The sequence below is a fragment of the Kogia breviceps genome, chromosome 8 (assembly GCF_026419965.1).
Source record: "Kogia breviceps isolate mKogBre1 chromosome 8, mKogBre1 haplotype 1, whole genome shotgun sequence".
NCBI lineage: Eukaryota > Metazoa > Chordata > Mammalia > Artiodactyla > Physeteridae > Kogia > Kogia breviceps.
Window position 1 is genome coordinate 74228645 of NC_081317.1, and position 19955 is coordinate 74248599.

The 19955-nt window shown below is 38.8% G+C and overlaps 1 protein-coding gene across 13 annotated transcripts in view; it reads right to left on the reverse strand.

Moving 5' to 3' along the window:
* TRPM3 (transient receptor potential cation channel subfamily M member 3) overlaps window positions 1-19955 on the reverse strand; it is a 514000-nt gene that overhangs the window by 122471 nt on the left and 371574 nt on the right. For all 13 annotated transcript variants that reach the window (XM_059072701.2, XM_059072700.2, XM_067039572.1 and 10 more), the window contains one exon: window positions 5558-5630. In XM_059072701.2, the coding sequence (XP_058928684.1) occupies window positions 5558-5630 (73 nt within the window). The remainder of the gene's footprint in view (window positions 1-5557; window positions 5631-19955) is intronic.

A 19955-nucleotide genomic window follows, 5' to 3' on the forward strand; every position in this document is an offset into this window, starting at 1 on the left:
TGAATTCAGGGATGGGCACTGAACCAAGGCAAGCAAATCCAAATGCTCCCTGGGACTTCTTATTGTAAGTACGAGGAAAGATGGCTCTTTTGAATTGGGGTTTGCTCAGTGGATTGGATGTGAGCTTGGCACTGCTGACTGCTGTTTTGCATAACAAGTGTACAGACTAACGTCTAAGAAATGGAGTATAGACCCTGATGACACCATTTGAGTCCTGCATGCTACTCTGCCTGAACTCATTTTACCCTCAGACTTCCTGGCTGTGTAAACCATTTTATTTCTTTTTGTTTGAACTAGGTTGAACTGTGTTTCTGTCACATGTAACTAAAAATATTCCTGGTTAAGTCAATATTTCACCAGAGGTCTAATCTTTAAAAATAAAACAAGTGTCAGACTATACTTTTTCTTCCATTACATTAGGTTAAATTGTGGGTATTCTACTTTCATCATTAAGATATTGTGCGTGCAGCTAAGATCATCTGGCAGCTGAGGGCCCTGGTAAGTGTTCTGAGAGTTTTAAGGAAGTAGATGTCTGTTATCACTCGGATACCCCTGGAGTCAAAGGGGCAAATGCCTGAAATCTCTGTGGCAGTGTAAAGCCAAGAAATCCTGGATGCCCCAAAGACTCATACATGTATATAAAGAAAACAACAGAAGTGAGGAGACCTGAGTTTAAGCCTTGGCTCTGCCACTGATTTGCCTAATGATATTGAATGTCTTTTAGACTCTTTGGCCTCAATTTCCAAGTTTGTAAAATACAAGGGAGTAGCAAGGTGAAAGAGGGTATTGTGGCTTTAGGGTGGCTTTGGGATGAAGTAATAATAAGAGGCCAGTAGCAGACATAGGTCTAGAGGGCCCATGCTAAGGTTCTAACGCTCATGGCCAATCTGCTCCGTGACCTCTAAGTTAAAGATTTGGCTAAAGAGGTAAAATGAACCATCAGGAAACAAGTGCATTTGGGGGAGCCTGATTTACGGTCAAAGGACACAAGGAAGATCAAAAGTGGTCTCATACAGAGAAGGGCTTAATAATACTTTTGTTAAGAATCTACACTGTAAAAAATACTGGGTGAATTTCATCTCTACCTGAAATATTTCACTCTTCTCCCACAGTTTACCCCCTATGTCCTTTTAAACCTAAAATAAATATGCCACACATTTTGACTTTGGAGGTATCTTTGGGACAAAATTCATCTATTTCCATTGCATAATATTTAATAACTTTGCATTGCATACAAACGATGAAAGTGTCAATATGAATGTCTTTTTTGGCCTTAATAAAGCTATCTAAACAGTTCTGGGTTAAAAAAAATATGTATATTAAAAAGAAAGCAATCATGCATGTGTTGTATTAAGCTGCCTACACACAGAAAAAAGGGTGGGAAAGGCAGAACACATAATTAGAAATAATTTTTTAATTTTCAAAGCAGAGCCACAGTAAATTCCCATAAAACCTATTCATTAATCATCCAAGTTTAAGCAAAGACAGTTTCTCAGTAAACATTCTAGAGTGTTAGTTACTTATGAAATGTATCTGGTACACAGAATTATTGGCCAGAAACTACTTTAGAATATATGTCAAAATTTTTGTTTTATCAAGGATTAACTAAGCCATTTAAAAATGAGTTATTTAGCAAGACTAATTGTGTATTGATATCAGTACTAGTCTGTGACAATAATTCTGCATTTTCTAGTTAATAGAGTTGGTTAAGCATGCATTCAGAAGTAGTTTAAAAACATTAGATTTTACCCACTTTTATTTCAAATTTAGGGTTTTTTTTAAAGATACAGTTTTAAAGGAAAATGACTCTGAAAACAGTGATTTTCATTGTTTTGTATGATCTAATCTAATCAATAGCATTCTTACTAGAAATTTTTTCTAAAGTTAGAACATATTGACTATTTCTTTTGGCATCTGAATTTTTATTTTAAACTTTCTTCTTTATAGTTTTAACAAATACATATCTTAAAAAGAGTTCTTCCTCTGCTTAAGAATAGGTAAGTAATTAATTAGTTTATTAATTATGTCTGAAGAAGTGAACTGTATAAAATAAAATGGTAATTATCTCTGAAAAGATTGTATAAGTCCATAGGACATTTGATTTCCTACAAATTGTTTTCTGTTAGTTCTGTATTCATTACATGTCTTACTTAGATTTCCCAGTGGTATTTTTAATAATTTCTTATTTATTTATTTTATTTATTTATTTATTTTTCTTTCGGTAAGCGGGCCTCTCACTGTTGTGGCCTCTCCCGTTGCGGAGCACAGGCTTCGGACGCGCAGGCTCAGCGGCCATGGCTCACAGGCCCAGCCGCTCCGCGGCATGTGGGATCTTCCCGGACCGGGACATGAACCCGTGTGCCCTGCATCGGCAGGCGGACTCAACCGCTGCGCCACCAGGGAAGCCCGGCAGTATTTAATATAAAGAATCTATATAAATCGCATAGGCATGGATAATAGCTGATCACTACTGATCTAATAAATGATTAAGGGCTTCCCTCTATATAAATCGCATAGGCATGGATAATAGCTGATCACTACTGATCTAATAAATGATTAAGGGCTTCCCTCTATATAAATCGCATAGGCATGGATAATAGCTGATCACTACTGATCTAATAAATGATTAAGGGCTTCCCTGGTGGCGCAGCGGTTGAGAGTCCGCCTGCCGATGCAGGGCACACGGGTTCATGTCCCGGTCCGGGAAGATCCCACATGCCGCGGAGCGGCTGGGCCTGTGAGCCATGGCCGCTGAGCCTGCGCATCCGAAGCCTGTGCTCCGCAACGGGAGAGGCCACAACAGTGAGAGGCCCGCTTACCGAAAGAAAAAAAAAAATAAATAAATAAATACTGCCTATGCATATTACAATACTTTGATTATATATGTACTTGACTTGTACAGTTAATCCTATAAGATGCTTTTTCCTTTTTTTGTCACTTTGACATGAAAGGAGTGTGTTTTCTTGGCTACAGTATGTCTCCTCCTCAGACACATATGATAGCATAACTTTCTTATTTTTCCCTTAACATTTATAAAAACCAACAAACTAAAGTCCAAACTTTATTAAGATTTTCCTAGTTTTAACCTAATGCCCCTTTTTTCTGCTCAAGAATATTATCCAGGAAACCACATTACATTTAGATGTCATGTCTCCTTAGGCTCCTCGGGGCCATGACAATTTCTGAGACTACCCTTGTTTTTGATGATTTTGACATTTTTGAGGAGGAATATATTATTTTTGCACTTTCTTTTAGCTCTTTTAAAATACCTTTCAGAAAAAGAAATAAGCAATAGAAGTTATTCTCTCTTTATGCCACAGGTGAATTTCTTTACCAATGACGATTAAACCCAAAGAAAAAGAATTCCTCATTAACGGAGGATAGCTACAATCACATATTACACTTCAGTGCATGTACAGAGTGAAGGATTATACACCCACATGATTTAACCTCCAAGGTGTATGAGAAAAGACGAAAAAAATTGAGAGTAATTTTATGCACAGAAAGGGTCAAAGGACCACTTACAATAACTTCATCTACTATGAGTAGATGTTTTCTGGCTTCATTGAGCCTGGAGCAAGAGGTTTATACTGCTGCATGAGGGATGCAGGTAGGATAAGGTGACCTACAGAGCAGGTTGATAAGCACTGGATAGTTTATTACGGCAAGTCTGGGGCCCTTTCCAGTGGAAATCTCTGGTTGCTATGATTAGGCCCTGAAGATGCTTGTGGTTCAACTCATGCACGGTTCCTTAATTCTTCTGAATGTATATATTTTTTAGTTCGTTGGAATGAAATGCTTTAGTTCATTAGAATGAAATGCTCAACTTGGGACACACAATACACTTCATTGGATTGTGAACTTCCGAAATGTGATCAGAATCTTGAATGAATGTGCACATATAACTTTGGGAATGAATGGAGAGGACAGACAGTTTCTAGTATCAAAGGGGTCACATGTGGTACAGTGAAGAACTAGACATACTTTGGATCTAAGTTCAGGCTTAGTAATTAGCATAGTAACCTTGAGCAAGTTAATCTCTTATAGCTCCACTTACCCTATCTGTAAAATGGGGATTAAAAATAGCTCTAATGTGATGTAATTGTTGCAGTTATTAATGTTTACAGTATTTGTAAAAAGCTTAGCACTTAGCATAGTGGCTGCCACATGATGGGTACTCAAGAAACTATTAATAGTGGAATAAGGGTAGGTAGAATAGAACTTAGATTACAATGGCTGCTATTCTGAGTTTAAAATTTGGGATGCTGAGTCTACCACTGAATCATTGAGTAATCCATTCATTCCTTCATTTATTCAACAAAAATTGATTAAATGCTACTGTTTGTGCTAAGAAAGCAGTAATGGACAAGACACATTCTCTGCCCTCGCAGGGCTTATAGTCTAATGGAGACTTACAAACAGGCAGTAATCAGCCATGTGATAAATGCTGCAGCAGGCGTAAACTGTAGGGCTTAGTGGGAATGTAGGAGACAGCTCTAACCCACAACCACAGTCAACAAGGTTTGTGGTTTTGTTTTTTCTTATTGTTCCTGTTTTCACTTCAGTGTTAAACAGAGGCAATTTCCTTTTGTTTATTTTAATAGTGAAAAGTATTAGTTAAATGTAATATACCTATTAAGGGACATTAAGGGCAGTATCTGATTTGCTGAGCCTGGAGGAAAATGGTCTTCTCCTGGGTATGGTTCCAAGAATAAGGACCTCTTTATGATATTGGGACTAGAAAACAGGACAAATACCCACCTTATAAAGGAAAATCATACAACCCAGGGCATTTCTATTCTTAACTGAATTTCTAGGAAGCTTAAATTTAATGCTCAATCATAACAAATACAGTAGCCCAATTTTTTCCTTTCTCCCTTCTTCTCAATGGTTTTGATTTTCATTTTTAATGTATTATAATATCTCCATATCTATCTATCTATCTATCTATCTATCTATCTATCTATCTACCTACCTATCTATCATCTATGCCATATCAAATGGTTTTTGAAAGTAGGCAGGGTAATAATTATTAAATAACCTTAGTAACTTAGTTTCTTACATATTATGTTAGCCTTTTAATTCATATATTTTTATGATTCAATGGACATGGATGAATTGTAGTACACTTAAATTTTATGAAATTGAGTCACACTGTAACAGGTGTATTATAGGGGAATTTAATAGCATTAAGAATGTCTTACGGACTTCCCTGGTGGCGCAGTGGTTGAGAGTTCACCTGCCGATGCAGGGGACACGGGTTCGTGCCCCGGTCCGGGAAGATCCCACATGCCGTGGAGCGGCTGGGCCCGTGAGCCATGGCCGCTGAGCCTGCGTGTCCGGAGTCTGTGCTCCGCAACGGCAGAGGCCACAACAGTGAGAGGCCCGCATACCGCAAAAAAAAAAAAGAATGTCTTACAACAGAGGCCCTTATGTTATCAATAATTGGATGTGTCATGGTATCGTTTGGAATTATATCCACTCTTAGGAGACATAAGGTTACTGTGTTAATACATTTAAATTATTTTTGCACTCTCTGGACGTAGAAACTCTTTACCTTTAAGCAAAGCTGTCAGGATGGCTAAATCAATGTCCTGGTGTCCTTCTGATCCCATCCGAAATACCGTAATCTGAAATTTGAGACAAGGTGACCATTAGCAATGCATTTTTTCTCTCAAGAGAAATTAAATCAATGAGACCATATTTGAACACAAGACTATCTTAATCTCTATAAGGTAGATTCTTAACCACAGGAAAAGCATGCATAGCAAGGATTCAATTAGAGGAGTCTGCAACTCATTAAGAGGGAGATGCCTCAGTAACCTCCAAACACAAACCAACTTAGATAATTCATTGATTATGGTTACAATCTCTGAAACCAGAGACCAAAGAAAATGTCCCCCTCTACCGTTTCAGTTTTAGAATTAAAACTTGCCAGATTTGCAAAAAAATGTGTAAGCCATAATTTAAACTATGAGTTGAGAAATTAAGTGTTTAAAATTAGCTAGTTAGTATGCCCTTCAGTAAGTGGCCCCACTATGTATGCATGTGTGTGTGCCCGTGTGTGTTTTTGTGTATATGCACGTGGGCAATATAGCCATCACTACACTCTCTCCTCAGCAATAGTTATCCAACGGTTTCAATATTGTGATGCTTCTAGATCCTTCAGTCTTCTCAATAACCTTAAACCTTCTTGAGAATGACTTAGCAGTATCCAGGTTGTAAGAATGAAAAAGTAGACAATAAAATAACATTTTTTCCACTTAATTCTGGGAAGAAAAGTATTCTCTGTGGATGAATGATGGGGAGGAGAGTACAGATGTAGCAGTGAAGGGTTAAGACATGTTGGATTAATATGAAGTCCCCACATCATGCTTAACGATAATGAAGATTTTTTTTCCAAGTCACATGGAAGCTACTTAAGGAAGCCAAAAGGTTATTTGAATATATACATTGGTTGAATTACTACTGTACTCAACTGCTTTAGACTTCAAGTTTCTTTATCTGTAAAATGGGAAAATAATATGGCTTCCCTGTTTCTAACCATATAGGAAGTAAACTTTGTAGGCTTTGCTAATGTATAATTTTAAGTTTTGCCACCATGATGAAGAGAACAGGCACCTAGAATCACAGACTGTTAAACTGTCAGTTGCCTTAGAAATCCTCTAGTCTACTATCCAGAGACAGAGTAACTTGCTTATGGTCAGCATCAAGTTAGAAGAACAGCTGTGACTGGAACCAAGAACAGAGATGAGAGGCAGTTCTTCTCTGTTCTGAACTCAGAAGTGCCTTAATTGGGAAGAAAACTTCAGGTCCACTGGAGAAAGAACCAAGGGGCAGAAGTGGAATTTTGGCTAAATCTTCAACTCTTTAAGCTAGGGCTGGCTAGGCTTTGAAAGGTATTACCGTGTGCTGAGCTGGTAGCAAACTGCGGATACCAGGATAACATCTCTCATTGTTTTAGAAGAATTCAGAAATTAGGCATCAAACGGAATTCCTTTAACATCTAACCTACTTGTTCTGAAGATACCTAAATTTCACTGCCTAATTAGAGATCCCATTTCAGATGCAAATTCTTCCAAGGAGCAAACAGATAAATTTACCCTGAAATATAAGATTATCAGGTTTTCTTAGGAAAAGCTTTGAGGAGGGAAAAGGAAGGTTTACAGTGTGGAGCTGCTAAAGGATTTCAGGGTGGGGGTGATGGAGATGCAGATATGTGTGCTGTTGTTTGTCCAGGATCCTGAAATAGCATCGTACTCTGGGGCTTCACAGATTTTCTGGAAAACTGGTGTGGAGGGGATGGCTGTCTACCTGTCTGTGGCACCCCATCCCCATGGTGTGCTTAGACTGAAGGACCTAAGGATCCTAGAAAGAGGGAGAGGAAGCACCAAAGAGAGGCTGGAGGATCCAAAGATGAAATTTATTTCATAATTTTTCCTTGCGTTGACCTGCAATATTATGTCTCCACTACTCTAACCTTTTTTTTTTTTTTTTTTTTTTTTTTTTTTTTTTTTTGCGGTACGTGGGCCTCTCACTGTTGTGGCCTCTCCCATTGCGGAGCACAGGCTCCGGATGCGCAGGCCCAGGGGCCACGGCTCACAGGCCCAGCCGCCCCGCTGCACGTGGGATCCTCCCGGACCAGGGCACGAACCCGTGTCTCCTGCATCGGCAGGCGGATTCTCAACCACTGCGCCACCAGGGAAGCCCTACTCTAACCTTTTTAATTTGAAATTAAAATTTTAAAAATATGAGTTACTCAACTTACATGTCTTACTCAGAAAAAAAAGAGAAGTCAAACAAGAAAACCAGAGTCGTCTTGTCTTCTCCTACCACCCCTGGTGTTGGCAAAGATGCAGAAAACCAAGTGTTCTTATTCTTGGTGGGGATGTGATTCGAAATAGTAGTTTTGGAGTATGATAGATTGATATAAAATTCCTTGGTTTTTATGTATTGTTCTTTAACAGCAATTAGCAAAATATTATTTGCTAATATTTTATTTAGAATCTTTTCAACTATGTAAGTGAGGTTGGTACATGTCACCATTCTTGCCTAGTTTTGGTATTAGAGTTGCACTAACTTTTCAGTATGAATTGGGAATCTTTTAAAATTTACTTATGCCCTAGAACGGTTAGCGTAACAAAGGAATTCTCCTTCCAGCAGGTTTAGTAGGATGAAGCATTTTTAGGGATAGATCACTGATCATCACTATAAATTTTTCAACAGTTACTAATCAGTTTAGATTTTCTGCTTCTCCTGGACTCAATTTCATATATTCTCCTATGTAATCAAACATTTTATCTAGATTTTCAAATTTATTGGTATACAGTTGTACACAGAATTCTCTTATTACTTTAAATCTCTTTTATGTAAAGCATTATATGGCAGCTTTTTTGATTCCTCTTTTTCACTTCATCAAAATCATTGTCGGGCTTCCCTGGTGGCGCAGTGGTTGAGAATCCGCCTGCCGATGCAGGGGACACGGGTTCGTGCCCCGGTCCGGGAGGATCCCACATGCCGTTGAGCGGCTGGGCCCGTGAGCCATGGCCGCTGAGCCTGGGCGTCCGGAGCCTGTGCTCCGCAATGGGAGAGGCCACAACAGTGAGAGGCCCGCAAAAAAAAAAAAAAAAATCATTGTCATATCAAAGAATCAGGTTTTCATTTTATTTTTATTTTCTTTATAACATACTTTATCTACTGTTCTTTTTTTTGATTTGTATTTTATTTTTATTTTTTATACAGCACTTTATTAGTTATCTATTTTATACATATTAGTGTATACATGTCAATCCCAATCTCTCAGTTTATTCCCCCCCCCCCACTTTCCCCCCTTGGTGTCCATACGTTTGCTCTCTACATCTGTGTCTCTATTTCTGTCTTGCAAATCGATTCATCTGTTCCATTTTTCTAGATTCCACATATATGCGCTAATGTATGATATCTGTTTTTCTCTTTCTGACTTAACTTCACTCTATATGACAGTCTCTAGGTCCATCCACGTCTCTAACAAATGACCCAATTTTGTTCCTTTTTATAGAGGAGTAATATTCCATTGTATATATGTACCACATCTTGTTTATTCATTCATCTGTCGAGGGGCATTTAGGTTGCTTCTATGACCTGGCTACTTTAAATGGTGCTGCAATGAACATTGGGGTGCATGTGTCTTTTTCGATTATGGTTTTCTCTGGGTATATGCCCAGTAGTGGGATTGCTGGGTCATATGGTAATTCTATTTTTAGTTTTTTAAGGAACCTCCATACTGTTCTCCATAGTGGCTGAATCAATTTACATTCCCACCAACAATGCAAGAGGGTTCCCTTTCCTCCACACTCTCTCCAGCATTTGTTTTTTGTAGATTTTCTGATGATGTCCATTCTAATCAGTGTGAGGTGACACCTCATTGTAGTTTTGATTTGCATGTCTCTAATAATTAGTGATGTTGAGCAGCTTTTCATGTGCCTCTTGGCCAACCGTGTGTTTTCTTTGGAGAAATGTCTATTTAGGTCTTCTGCCCATTTTTTGATTGGGTTGTTTTTTTTAATATTGAGCTGCATGAGCTGTTTATATATTTTGGAGATTAATCCTTTGTCCATTGCAAATATTTTGTCTTGCTTTTTTCTTCTTTTTAAAAAATTTATTTTATTATCTTTGGCTGCCTTGGGTCTTCATTGCTGTGAGTGGGCTTTCTCTAGTTGCAGCAAGGGGGGGTGTTCCCTGTGCTTCAGTGTGCGGGCTTCTCATTGTTGTGGCTTCTCTTGCTGCAAATCATGGGCTCTAAGCACTTGGGCTCAGTAGTTGTAGCACACAGGCTTAGTTGCTCCACAGCATTTGGGATCCTCCTGGACCAGGGCTCGGACCCATGTTCCCTACATTGGCAAGCAGATTCTTAACCACTACACCACCAGGGAAGCCCCTCGTCTTGTTTATAGTTTCCTTTGCTGTGCAAAAGCTTTTAAGTTTCATTAAGTCCCATTTGTTTATTTTTGTTTTTATTTCCACTACTCTAGGAGGTGGGTCAAAAGGGTTTTCATTTTATTGATCAATATTATTATTTAAATTTGAAGTTACTATTTCCTGCTCATTCATTTCTTCTACTTTTGCTTCCTTAGCTGCTCTTTTCCTAGAGGTTGACTTCTTGGTCAATTTATTTTCATTCTTTCTTATTTCTAACAAATACATTTAAGATTATGTATCTCACATGTTTTCATATGCATTATGTAATTTTCATTCACTTTTAAATATATGCAATTTATTTTCTCTTACTTAAACTTGTTTTTAATATTAGAGTGTATATGTACATATATATGTAACATTTTGTAAATGTATTATTTTGTTTGAAAAAAGTGTTTATTCTCTGTTGGGTACAGAGTTCAATATTATATACAGATTATATACTAATTTTTGATTCAAATACTCTACATATTTACTTGTTTCTTATTTCTGAGAGGCATGTTAAAATCTCTCTTTTTTTTTTTTTTTTTTTTGCGGTATGTGGGCCTCTCACCGTTGTGGCCTCTCCCTTTGTGGAGCACAGGCTCCGGACGCGCAGGCTCAGCGGCCATGGCTCACGGGCCCAGCCACTCCGCGGCATGTGGGATCTTCCCGGATCGGGGCACGAACCCGCATCCCCTGCATCAGCAGGCAGATTCCCAACCACTGCGCCACCAGGGAAGCCCCCAAATCTCCTATTTTGATTATACATGTCACAATTATTCCTTGAAAGCAAACACTCTTTGCTTTGTATGTTTTGAAGCTTCTTATAAATGTATAAAAGGTTTGTGACAATCTGTTCTTGGTAGACTGAACTTTTAATCAGCATATAATATCTCCTCTTCTTACTTAATGCTGTTGCTTTGTATTATATTTTGTTTTATATTAATATTGTAATTGTCACACATACACTTATGGAGGATTAGGATTTGTCTGGTATATTATTCCAGCTGGTTATTTGTCACTTTTCTGTTATCACTTTGTTTTAGGTGTGTTTCTTATAAACAGCAAGGCTAGATGTTTTCTCTAAAATTCAAATAAAATCTCTTTCTGAAAGGCAGAAAAGAATTCAGCTACGTTTAATATGATTACTGATTTTTTGGTCTTATTTCTTCCATCTTACTTTATGTTTTCTATTTTCTAGATTTTCTTATCATTTCCCTTCTACTCCTTTCTTTTCCTTTAAAAATATCATATATTGGGCTTCCCTGGTGGTGCAGTTTAAACATCCGCCTGTCAATGAAGGGGACATGGGTTCGATCTCTGGTCTGGGAAGATCCCATGTGCCACGGAGCAACTAAGCCCATGCGCCACAACTACTGAGCCTGTGCTCTAAAGCCTGTAAGCCACAACTACGGAGCCTACATGCCACAACTACTGAAGCCCACGTACCTAGAGCCCGTGCTCCGACAAAAAGAGAAGCCACTGCAATGAGAAGCCCACGCACCACAATGAAGAGTAGGTAGCCCCCGCTTGTGGCAACTAGAGAAAGCTCATGTGCAGCTACGAACACTCAATGTAGCCAAAAATTTAAAAAATTAAATAAATTTTAAAAATCATATATTTGCATAGATAATACATACACATGGCAAAAAAAAATCCCAAGAGTATAAAGAGATATATGGTGAAAATTAAGTATATCACTTCTGTCTTCAGTTTTCTAGTACCCCTTGACAAAGGCAACCAGTATTATTAGCTGTAGAAATGCTCTACACATATATGGACAGAAATGCATATAACTCCCTTTCAAACAAATGGTGGCAAGCTTTACATAGTAGTTTATACTTTGCTCTTTTTCACTTGACAATCTATCCTGGAGACCATTCTATTCAACCACAAAGAAATGTGCACCCTTATCTGCTTAGTGCCTAATGTTTCACTACGTAACCTGTACTTCTATTAATGAACATGTGGGTTGTTCCCAATCTGTTGTCATTATTAACACCACCACAGGGGATACCCTTGTATACACATGGCTGAGTATACCTGTAGGATAAAGTTTGTAGATATAGAATTTCTTGGCCCAGCTAATCTGAGAGAAGCTCTTTAATTCATTACTCTGATTCTGCTCCCAGGCCTCTCCTGTTTTCTACCTTTATTTTGATCCCATATGGCAACTGAAAAAACTTTTAACTTCACAGTATATATTTTTTCCTATAATTACTTGGAAATTCTAGTTTCTATACCACCTTCTTTTTTTAAAAATTAGACTGTAGAGTTTATTTGGATTTCACCAGTTCTTTTCTTTTTTAACAAATTTATTGGAGTATAATTGCTTTAAAATGGTGTGTTAGTTTCTGCTTTATAACAAACTGAATCAGCTATACATATACATATATCCCCGTATCTCCTCCCTCTTGTTTCTCCCTCCCACCTTCCCTATCCCAACACTCTAGGTGGTCACAAAGCACTGAGATGATCTCCCTGTGCTATGCGGCTGTTTCCCACTAGCTATCTGTTTTACATTTGGTAGTATATATAAGTCCCTGCCACTCTCTCACTTCGTCCCAGCTTAGCATTCCCCCTCCCCAAATCCTCAAGTCCATTCTCTACAACTGCGTCTTTATTCCTGCCCTGTCCCTAGGTTCTTCATAACCTTTTCTTTCCCTTTAGATTCCATATATATGTGTTAGCATATGGTATTTGTTTTTCTCTTTAAGACTTACTTCACTCTGCATGACAGACTCTAGGTCCATCTACCTCACTACAAATAACTCAATTTCGTTTCTTTTTATGGCTGAGTAATATTCCATAGCATAGATGTGCCACATCTTCTTTATCCATTCATCTGTTCATGGACACTTAGGTTGCTTCCATGTCCTGGCTACTGTAAATAAAGCTGCAATGAACGTTGTGGTACCTGACTCTTTTTGAATTATGGTTTTCTCAGGGTATATGCCCAAGAGAGGGATTGCTGGGTCATATGGTAGTTCTGTTTTTAAATTTTTAAGGAACCTCCATACTGTTCTCCATAGTGGCTGTATCAACTTACATTCCCACCAACAGTGCAAGAGGGTTCCCCTTTCTCCACACCCTCTCCAGCATTTATTATTTGTAGAATTTTTGATGATGACCATTCTGACTGGTGTGAGGTGATACCTCATTGTAGTTTTGATGTGCATTTCTCTAATAATTAGTGATGTTGCATCCTTTCATGTGTTTGTTGGCAATCTGTATATCTTCTTTGCAGAAATGTCTGTTTAGGTGTTCTGCCCATTTTTAGATTGGATTGTTTCTTTTTTTGATACTGAGCTGCATGAGCTGCTTGTAAATTTTGGAGATTAATCCTTTGTCAGTTGCTTAATTTGCAAATATTTTCTCCCATTCTGAGTGTTGTCTTTTCATCTTGTTTATGATCTCCTTTGCTGTGCCAAAGCTTTTAGGTTTCATTAGGTTGCAATTGTTTATTTTTGTTTTTATTTCCATTTCTCTAGGAGGTGGGTCCAAAGGAACTTACTGTGATTTATGTCAGAGTGTTCTGCCTATGTTTTCCTCTAAGAGTTTTGTATTGTCTGGCCTTACATTTACATCTTTAATCCATTTTGAGTTTATTTTTGTGTATGGTGTTAGGGAGTGTTCAAATTTCATTCTTTTCCATGTAGCTGTCCAGTTTTCCCAGCACCACTTATTGAAGAGGCTGTCTTTTCTCCATTGTATATTCTTGTGTCCTTTATCAAAAATAAGGTGACCATATGTGCGTGGCTTTATCTCTGGGCTTTCTAGCCTGTTCCATTGATCTGTAGTTTGGTTTTTGTGCCAGTACAATACTGTCTTGATTACTGTAGCTTTGTAGTATAGTCTGAAGTCAGAGAGCCTGATTCCTCCAGCTCCATTTTTCTTTCTCAAGAATATATTGGCTATTCAGGGTCTTCTGTGTTTCCATACAAATTGTGAAATTTTTTGTTCTAGTTCTGTGAAAAATGCCATTGGTAGTTTCATAGGGATTGTATTGAATCTGTAAATTGCTTTGGGTAGTACAGTCATTTTCACAATGATTCTTCCAATCCAAGAACATGGTATATCTCTCCATCTGTTTGTATCACCTTTAATTTCTTTCATCAGTGTCTTATCGTTTTCTGCATACAGGTCTTTTATCTCCTTAGGTAGGTTTATTCCTAGGTATTTTTTCTTTTTGTTGCAATGGTAAATGGGAGTGTTTCCTTAATTTCACTTTCAGATTTTTCATCATTAGTGTATAGGAATGCAAGAGATTTCTGTGCATTAATTTTGTACCCTGCTGCTTACCAAATTCATTGATTAGCTCTAGTAGTTTTCTGGTAGCATCTTTAGGATTCTCTATGTATAGTATCATGTCATCTGCAAACAGTGACAGTTTTACTTCTTCTTTTCCGATTTGGATTCTTTTATTTCCTTTTCTTCTCTGCTATGGCTAAAACTTCCAAAACTATGTGGAATAATATTGGTGAGAGTGGGCAACCTTGTCTTGTTCCTGATACTAGAGGAAATGGTTTCAGTTTTTCACCATTGAGAACAATGTTGGCTGTGGGTTTGTCATATATGGCCTTTATTATGTTGCAGTAAGTTCCCTCTATGCCTACTTTATGGAGAGTTTTTATCATAAACTGGTGTTGAATTTTGTTGAAAGCTTTTTCTGCATCTATGGAGATGATCATATAGTTTTTCTCCTTCAATCTGTTAATATGGTGTATCTGATTGATTGATTTGCATATATGGAAGAATCCTTGCATTCCTGGGATAAACCCCACTTGATCATGGTGTATGGTCCTTTTAACGTGCTGTTGGATTCCGTCTGCTAGTATTTCGTTTAGGATTTTTGCATCTATGTTCATCGGTGATATTGGCCTATAGTTTTCTTTTTGTGTGTCATCTTTGTCTGGTTTTGGTATCAGGGTGATGGTGGCCTCATAGAATGAGTTTGGGAGTATTCCTCCCTCTGCTATATTTTGGAAGAGTTTGAGAAGAATAGGTATTAGCTCTTCTCTAAATGTTTGATGGAATTCACCTGTGAAGCCATCTGGTCCTGGGCTTTTCTTTGTTTGAAGATTTTTAGTCACAGTTTCAATTTCACTGCTTTGTGATTGGTCTGTTTATATTTTCTATTTCTGCTTTGTTTTGGGGTGCGTGAGGAGAGGGGATTCAGAGCACCGCCTAATGGAGCTCCAGAGATGGGCACGAGCTGCACCTTTCAGCGTGGATACAACAGGCGGGCATGAGACACTAAGGCTGCTGCTACAGCCACCAGAAGCCTGTGTGCAAGCACAGGTCACTGTCCACACCTTCCCTCCTGGGAGCCTGTGCTGCCCGCCACTGCCAGTGTCCAATGATCCAGGGACAACTTCCCCGGGAGAGCACACGGCACACCTCAGGCTGTTGCAACGTCACGCCAGCCTCTGCTGCTGCAGGCTCACACCACAGTCTGTACCACTCCCTCTCCCAAGCCTAAGTGAGCCAGAGCCCCCTAATCAGCTGCTACTTTAACTCCATCCTGTCTGGGCAGGGTACAGACACCCTCAGGCAACCTACATGCAGAGGCAGGGCCAAATGCAAAGCTGAACCTCAGGAGCTGTGCAAACAAAGAAGAGAAAGGGAAATTTTTCCCAACAGCCTCAGGAGCAGCAGATTAAATCTCCGTAATCAACTTGATGTACCCTGCATCTGTGCAATACCTGAATAGACAACAAATCATCCCAAAATTGAGACGGTGGACTTGGGAAGCAACAATATATATATATTTTTTCCTTTTTCTCTTTTTGTGAGTGTGTATGTATATGCTTCTTTGCATGATTTTGTTAGTATAGCTTTGCTTTCAGCATTTGTCCTAGGGTTCTGTCTGTGTTTTTTTTTTTTTTAAGTATAGTTTTTAGCGCTTTTTATCATTGGTAGATTTGTATTGGCTGTTCTTTCTTTTTTTCTTTTTTATTTTAATAACTTCATTTTATTTTATTTTATTTCTTCCTCCCTCCTTCTCTCTCTCTCTCTCTCTCTCTCTCCCTTCTCTTCTGAGCCATGTGCCTGACAGGGTCTTAGTGCTCCAGCCGGGTGTTAGGCCTGTGCCTCTGAGGTAGGAGAGCCGAGTTCAAGACATTGGTCCACCAGAGACCTCCCGGTTCCATGTAATATCAAACAGCGAAAGCTGTCCCAGAGCTCTCCATCTCAATGCTCACACCCAGCTCCACTGAGTGACCGGCAAGCTCCAGTGCTGGACACCCTATGCCAAACAACTAGCAAGACACGAACACAGCCCCACCCATTAGCAGAGAGGCTGCCTAAAATCATAATAAGGTTGCAGACACCCCAAAACACACCACTGGACGCAGTCCTGCCCACCAGAAAGACAAGATCCAGCCTCATCCACCAGAAAACAGGTACTAGTCCCCTTCACCAGGAAACCTACACAACCCACTGAACCAACCGTAGCCACTGGGGGCAGACACCAAAAACAGGGGAACTATGAACCTGCAGCCTCCAAAAAGGAGACCCCAAACACAGTAAGTTAAGCAAAATGAGAAGACAGAGGAAACACACAGCAGATGAAGGAGCAAGGTAGAAGCCCACCAGACCAAACAAATGAAGAGGAATTAGGCAGTCTACCTGAAAAAGAATTCAGAGTAATGATAGGAAAGATGATCCAAAATCTTGGAAATAGAATGGAGAAAATACAGGAAACAAGGTTTAACAAGGACCTAGAAAAACTAAAGAGCAAACAATAATGAACATCACAATAAATGAAATTAAAAGTTCTCTAGAAGGAATCAATAGCAGAATAACTGAGGCAGAACAAAGGATAAGTGACCTGGAAGATAAAATAGTGGAAATAACTACTGCAAAGCAGAATAAAGAAAAAAGAATGAAAAGAATTGAGGACAGTCTCAGAGACCTCAGGGACAACATTAAACGCACCAACATTCAAATTATAGGGGTCCCAGAAGAAGAAGAGAAAAAGAAAGGGACTGAGAAAATATTTGAAGAGATTATAGTTAAAAACTTCCCTAATATGGTAAAGGAAATAGTTAATCAAGTCCAGGAAGCACAGAGAGTCCTCTAGAGGATAAATACAAGGATAAACATGCTGAGACACATTAATCAAACTATCAAAAACTAAATACAGGGCTTCCCTGGGGGCTCAGTGGTTGAGAATCTTCCTGCTAATGCAGGGGACATGGGTTCAAGCCCTGGTCTGGGAAGATCCCACATGCTGCAGAGCATCTAGGCCCGTGAGCCACAACTACTGAGCCTGCGCATCTGGAGCCTGTGCTCTGCAACAAGAGAGGCCACGATAGTGAGAGGCCTGCGCACCATGATGAAGAGTGGCTCCTGCTTGCCACAACTAGAGAAAGCCCTCACACAGAAACAAAGACCCAACACAGCCAAAAATAAATTAATAAATTTTAAAAAATTAGATACAAAGAAAAGATATTAAAAGCAGCAAGGGAAAAACAACAAATAACATACAAGGGAATCCCCATAAGGTTAACAGCTGTTCTTTCAGCAGAAACTCTGCAAGCCAGAAGGGTGTGGCAGGACATATTTAAACTGATGAAAGGGAAAAAGCGACAACCAAGATTAGTCTACCCAGCAAGGATGTCATTCAGATTCGATGAAGAAATTCAAACCTTAACAGACAAGCAAAAACTAAGAGAATTCAGCACCACCAAACCAGCTTTATAGCAAATGCTAAAGGAACTTCTCTAGGCAGTAAACACAAGAGAAGGAAAAGACTTACAATAACAAAGCCAAAACAAAAAAATTGTTATAGGAACATACATATTGATAATTACATTAAATGTAAATGGATTAAATGCTCCAACCAAAAGACATAGACTGGCTGAGTGGATACAAAAACAAGACCCATATATATGCTGTCTACAAGAGACCCACTTCAGACCGAGGGACACATACAGACTGAAAGTGAGGGGATGGAGAAAGATATTCCATGCAAATAGAAATCAGAAGAAAGCTGGGGTAGCAATTCTTATATCACACAAAAGAGACTTTGGAATAAAGACTATTAGAAGAGACAAAGAAGGACACTACATAATGATCAAGGGATCAATCCAAGAATATATAAAATTGTAAATATTTATGCACCCAACATAGGAGAATGTCAATACATAAGGCAAATGCTAACAGCCATAAAAGGGGAAATCAGCAGCAACACAATCATAGTAGGGGACTTTAACACCCCACTTTCACCAATGGAAACAGTAGCAGAGATCAGTAAAACTATAAGCTGGTTCTTTGAGAGGATAAACAAAATTGATAAACCATTAACCAGACTCATCAAGAAAAAAAGGGAGAAGACTCAAAGGAGAAGTAACAACTGACACTGCAGAAGTACATAGGATCATGAGAGATTACTACAAATTGCCAATAAAATGGAAGAAATAGGCACATTCTTTGCTTTTCTTTTTTTTTTGGCGGTATGTGGGCCTCTCACTGTTGTGGCCTCTCCCATTGTGGAGCACAGGCTCCAGACGCGCAGGCTCAGCAGCCATGGCTCATGGGCCCAGCCGCTCCGCGGCATGTGGGATCTTCCCGGACAAAGGCACGAACCCGTGTCCCCTGCATCAGCAGGCAGACCCTCAACCACTGTGCCACAAGGGAAACCCATGGACACATTCTTGGAAAAGCACAGCCTTCTGAGACTGAACCAGAAAGAAATAGAAAATATAAAGAAACCAGTCACATGCACTGAAATTAAGACTGTGATTAAAAATCTTCCAACAAACAAAAAGCCCAGGACCAGATGGCTTCACAGGCAAATTCTATCAAACATTTAGGGAAGAGCTAACACCTATCCTTCTCTAACTCTTCCAAAATATAGCAGAGGGAGGAATACTCCCAAACTCATTCTATGAGGCCACCATCACCCCGATACCAAAACCAAAGATGTTGCAGAGAAGGAAAACTACAGGCTGATATCACTGATGAACATAGATGCAAAAATCCTGAACAAATTGCTAGCAAACAGAATCCAAGAGTACATTAAAAGAACCATACACCATGATCAAGTGGGTTTTATCCCAGGAATGCAAGGATTCTTCCATATATGCAAATCAATCAATCAGATACACCATATTAACAGATTGAAGGAGAAAAACTATATGATCATCTCCATAGATGCAGAAAAAGCTTTCAACAAAATTCAACACCAGTTTATGATAAAAACTCTCCATAAAGTAGGCATAGAGGGAACTTACTGCAACATAATAAAGGCCATATATGACAAACCCACAGCCAACATTGTTCTCAATGGTGAAAAACTGAAACCATTTCCTCTAGTATCAGGAACAAGACAAGGTTGCCCACTCTCACCAATATTATTCCACATAGTTTTGGAAGTTTTAGCCATAGCAGAGAAGAAAAGGAAATAAAAGAATCCAAATCGGAAAAGAAGAAGTAAAACTGTCACTGTTTGCAGATGACATGATACTATACATAGAGAATCCTAAAGATGCTACCAGAAAACTACTAGAGCTAATCAATGAATTTGGTAAGCAGCAGGGTACAAAATTAATGCACAGAAATCTCTTGCATTCCTATACACTAATGATGAAAAATCTGAAAGTGAAATTAAGGAAACACTCCCATTTACCATTGCAACAAAAAGAAAAAATACCTAGGAATAAACCTACCTAAGGAGATAAAAGACCTGTATGCAGAAAACGATAAGACACTGATGAAAGAAATTAAAGGTGATACAAACAGATGGAGAGATATACCATGTTCTTGGATTGGAAGAATCATTGTGAAAATGACTGTACTACCCAAAGCAATTTACAGATTCAATACAATCCCTATGAAACTACCAATGGCATTTTTCACAGAACTAGAACAAAAAATTTCACAATTTGTATGGAAACACAGAAGACCCTGAATAGCCAATATATTCTTGAGAAAGAAAAACGGAGCTGGAGGAATCAGGCTCTCTGACTTCAGACTATACTACAAAGCTACAGTAATCAAGACAGTATTGTACT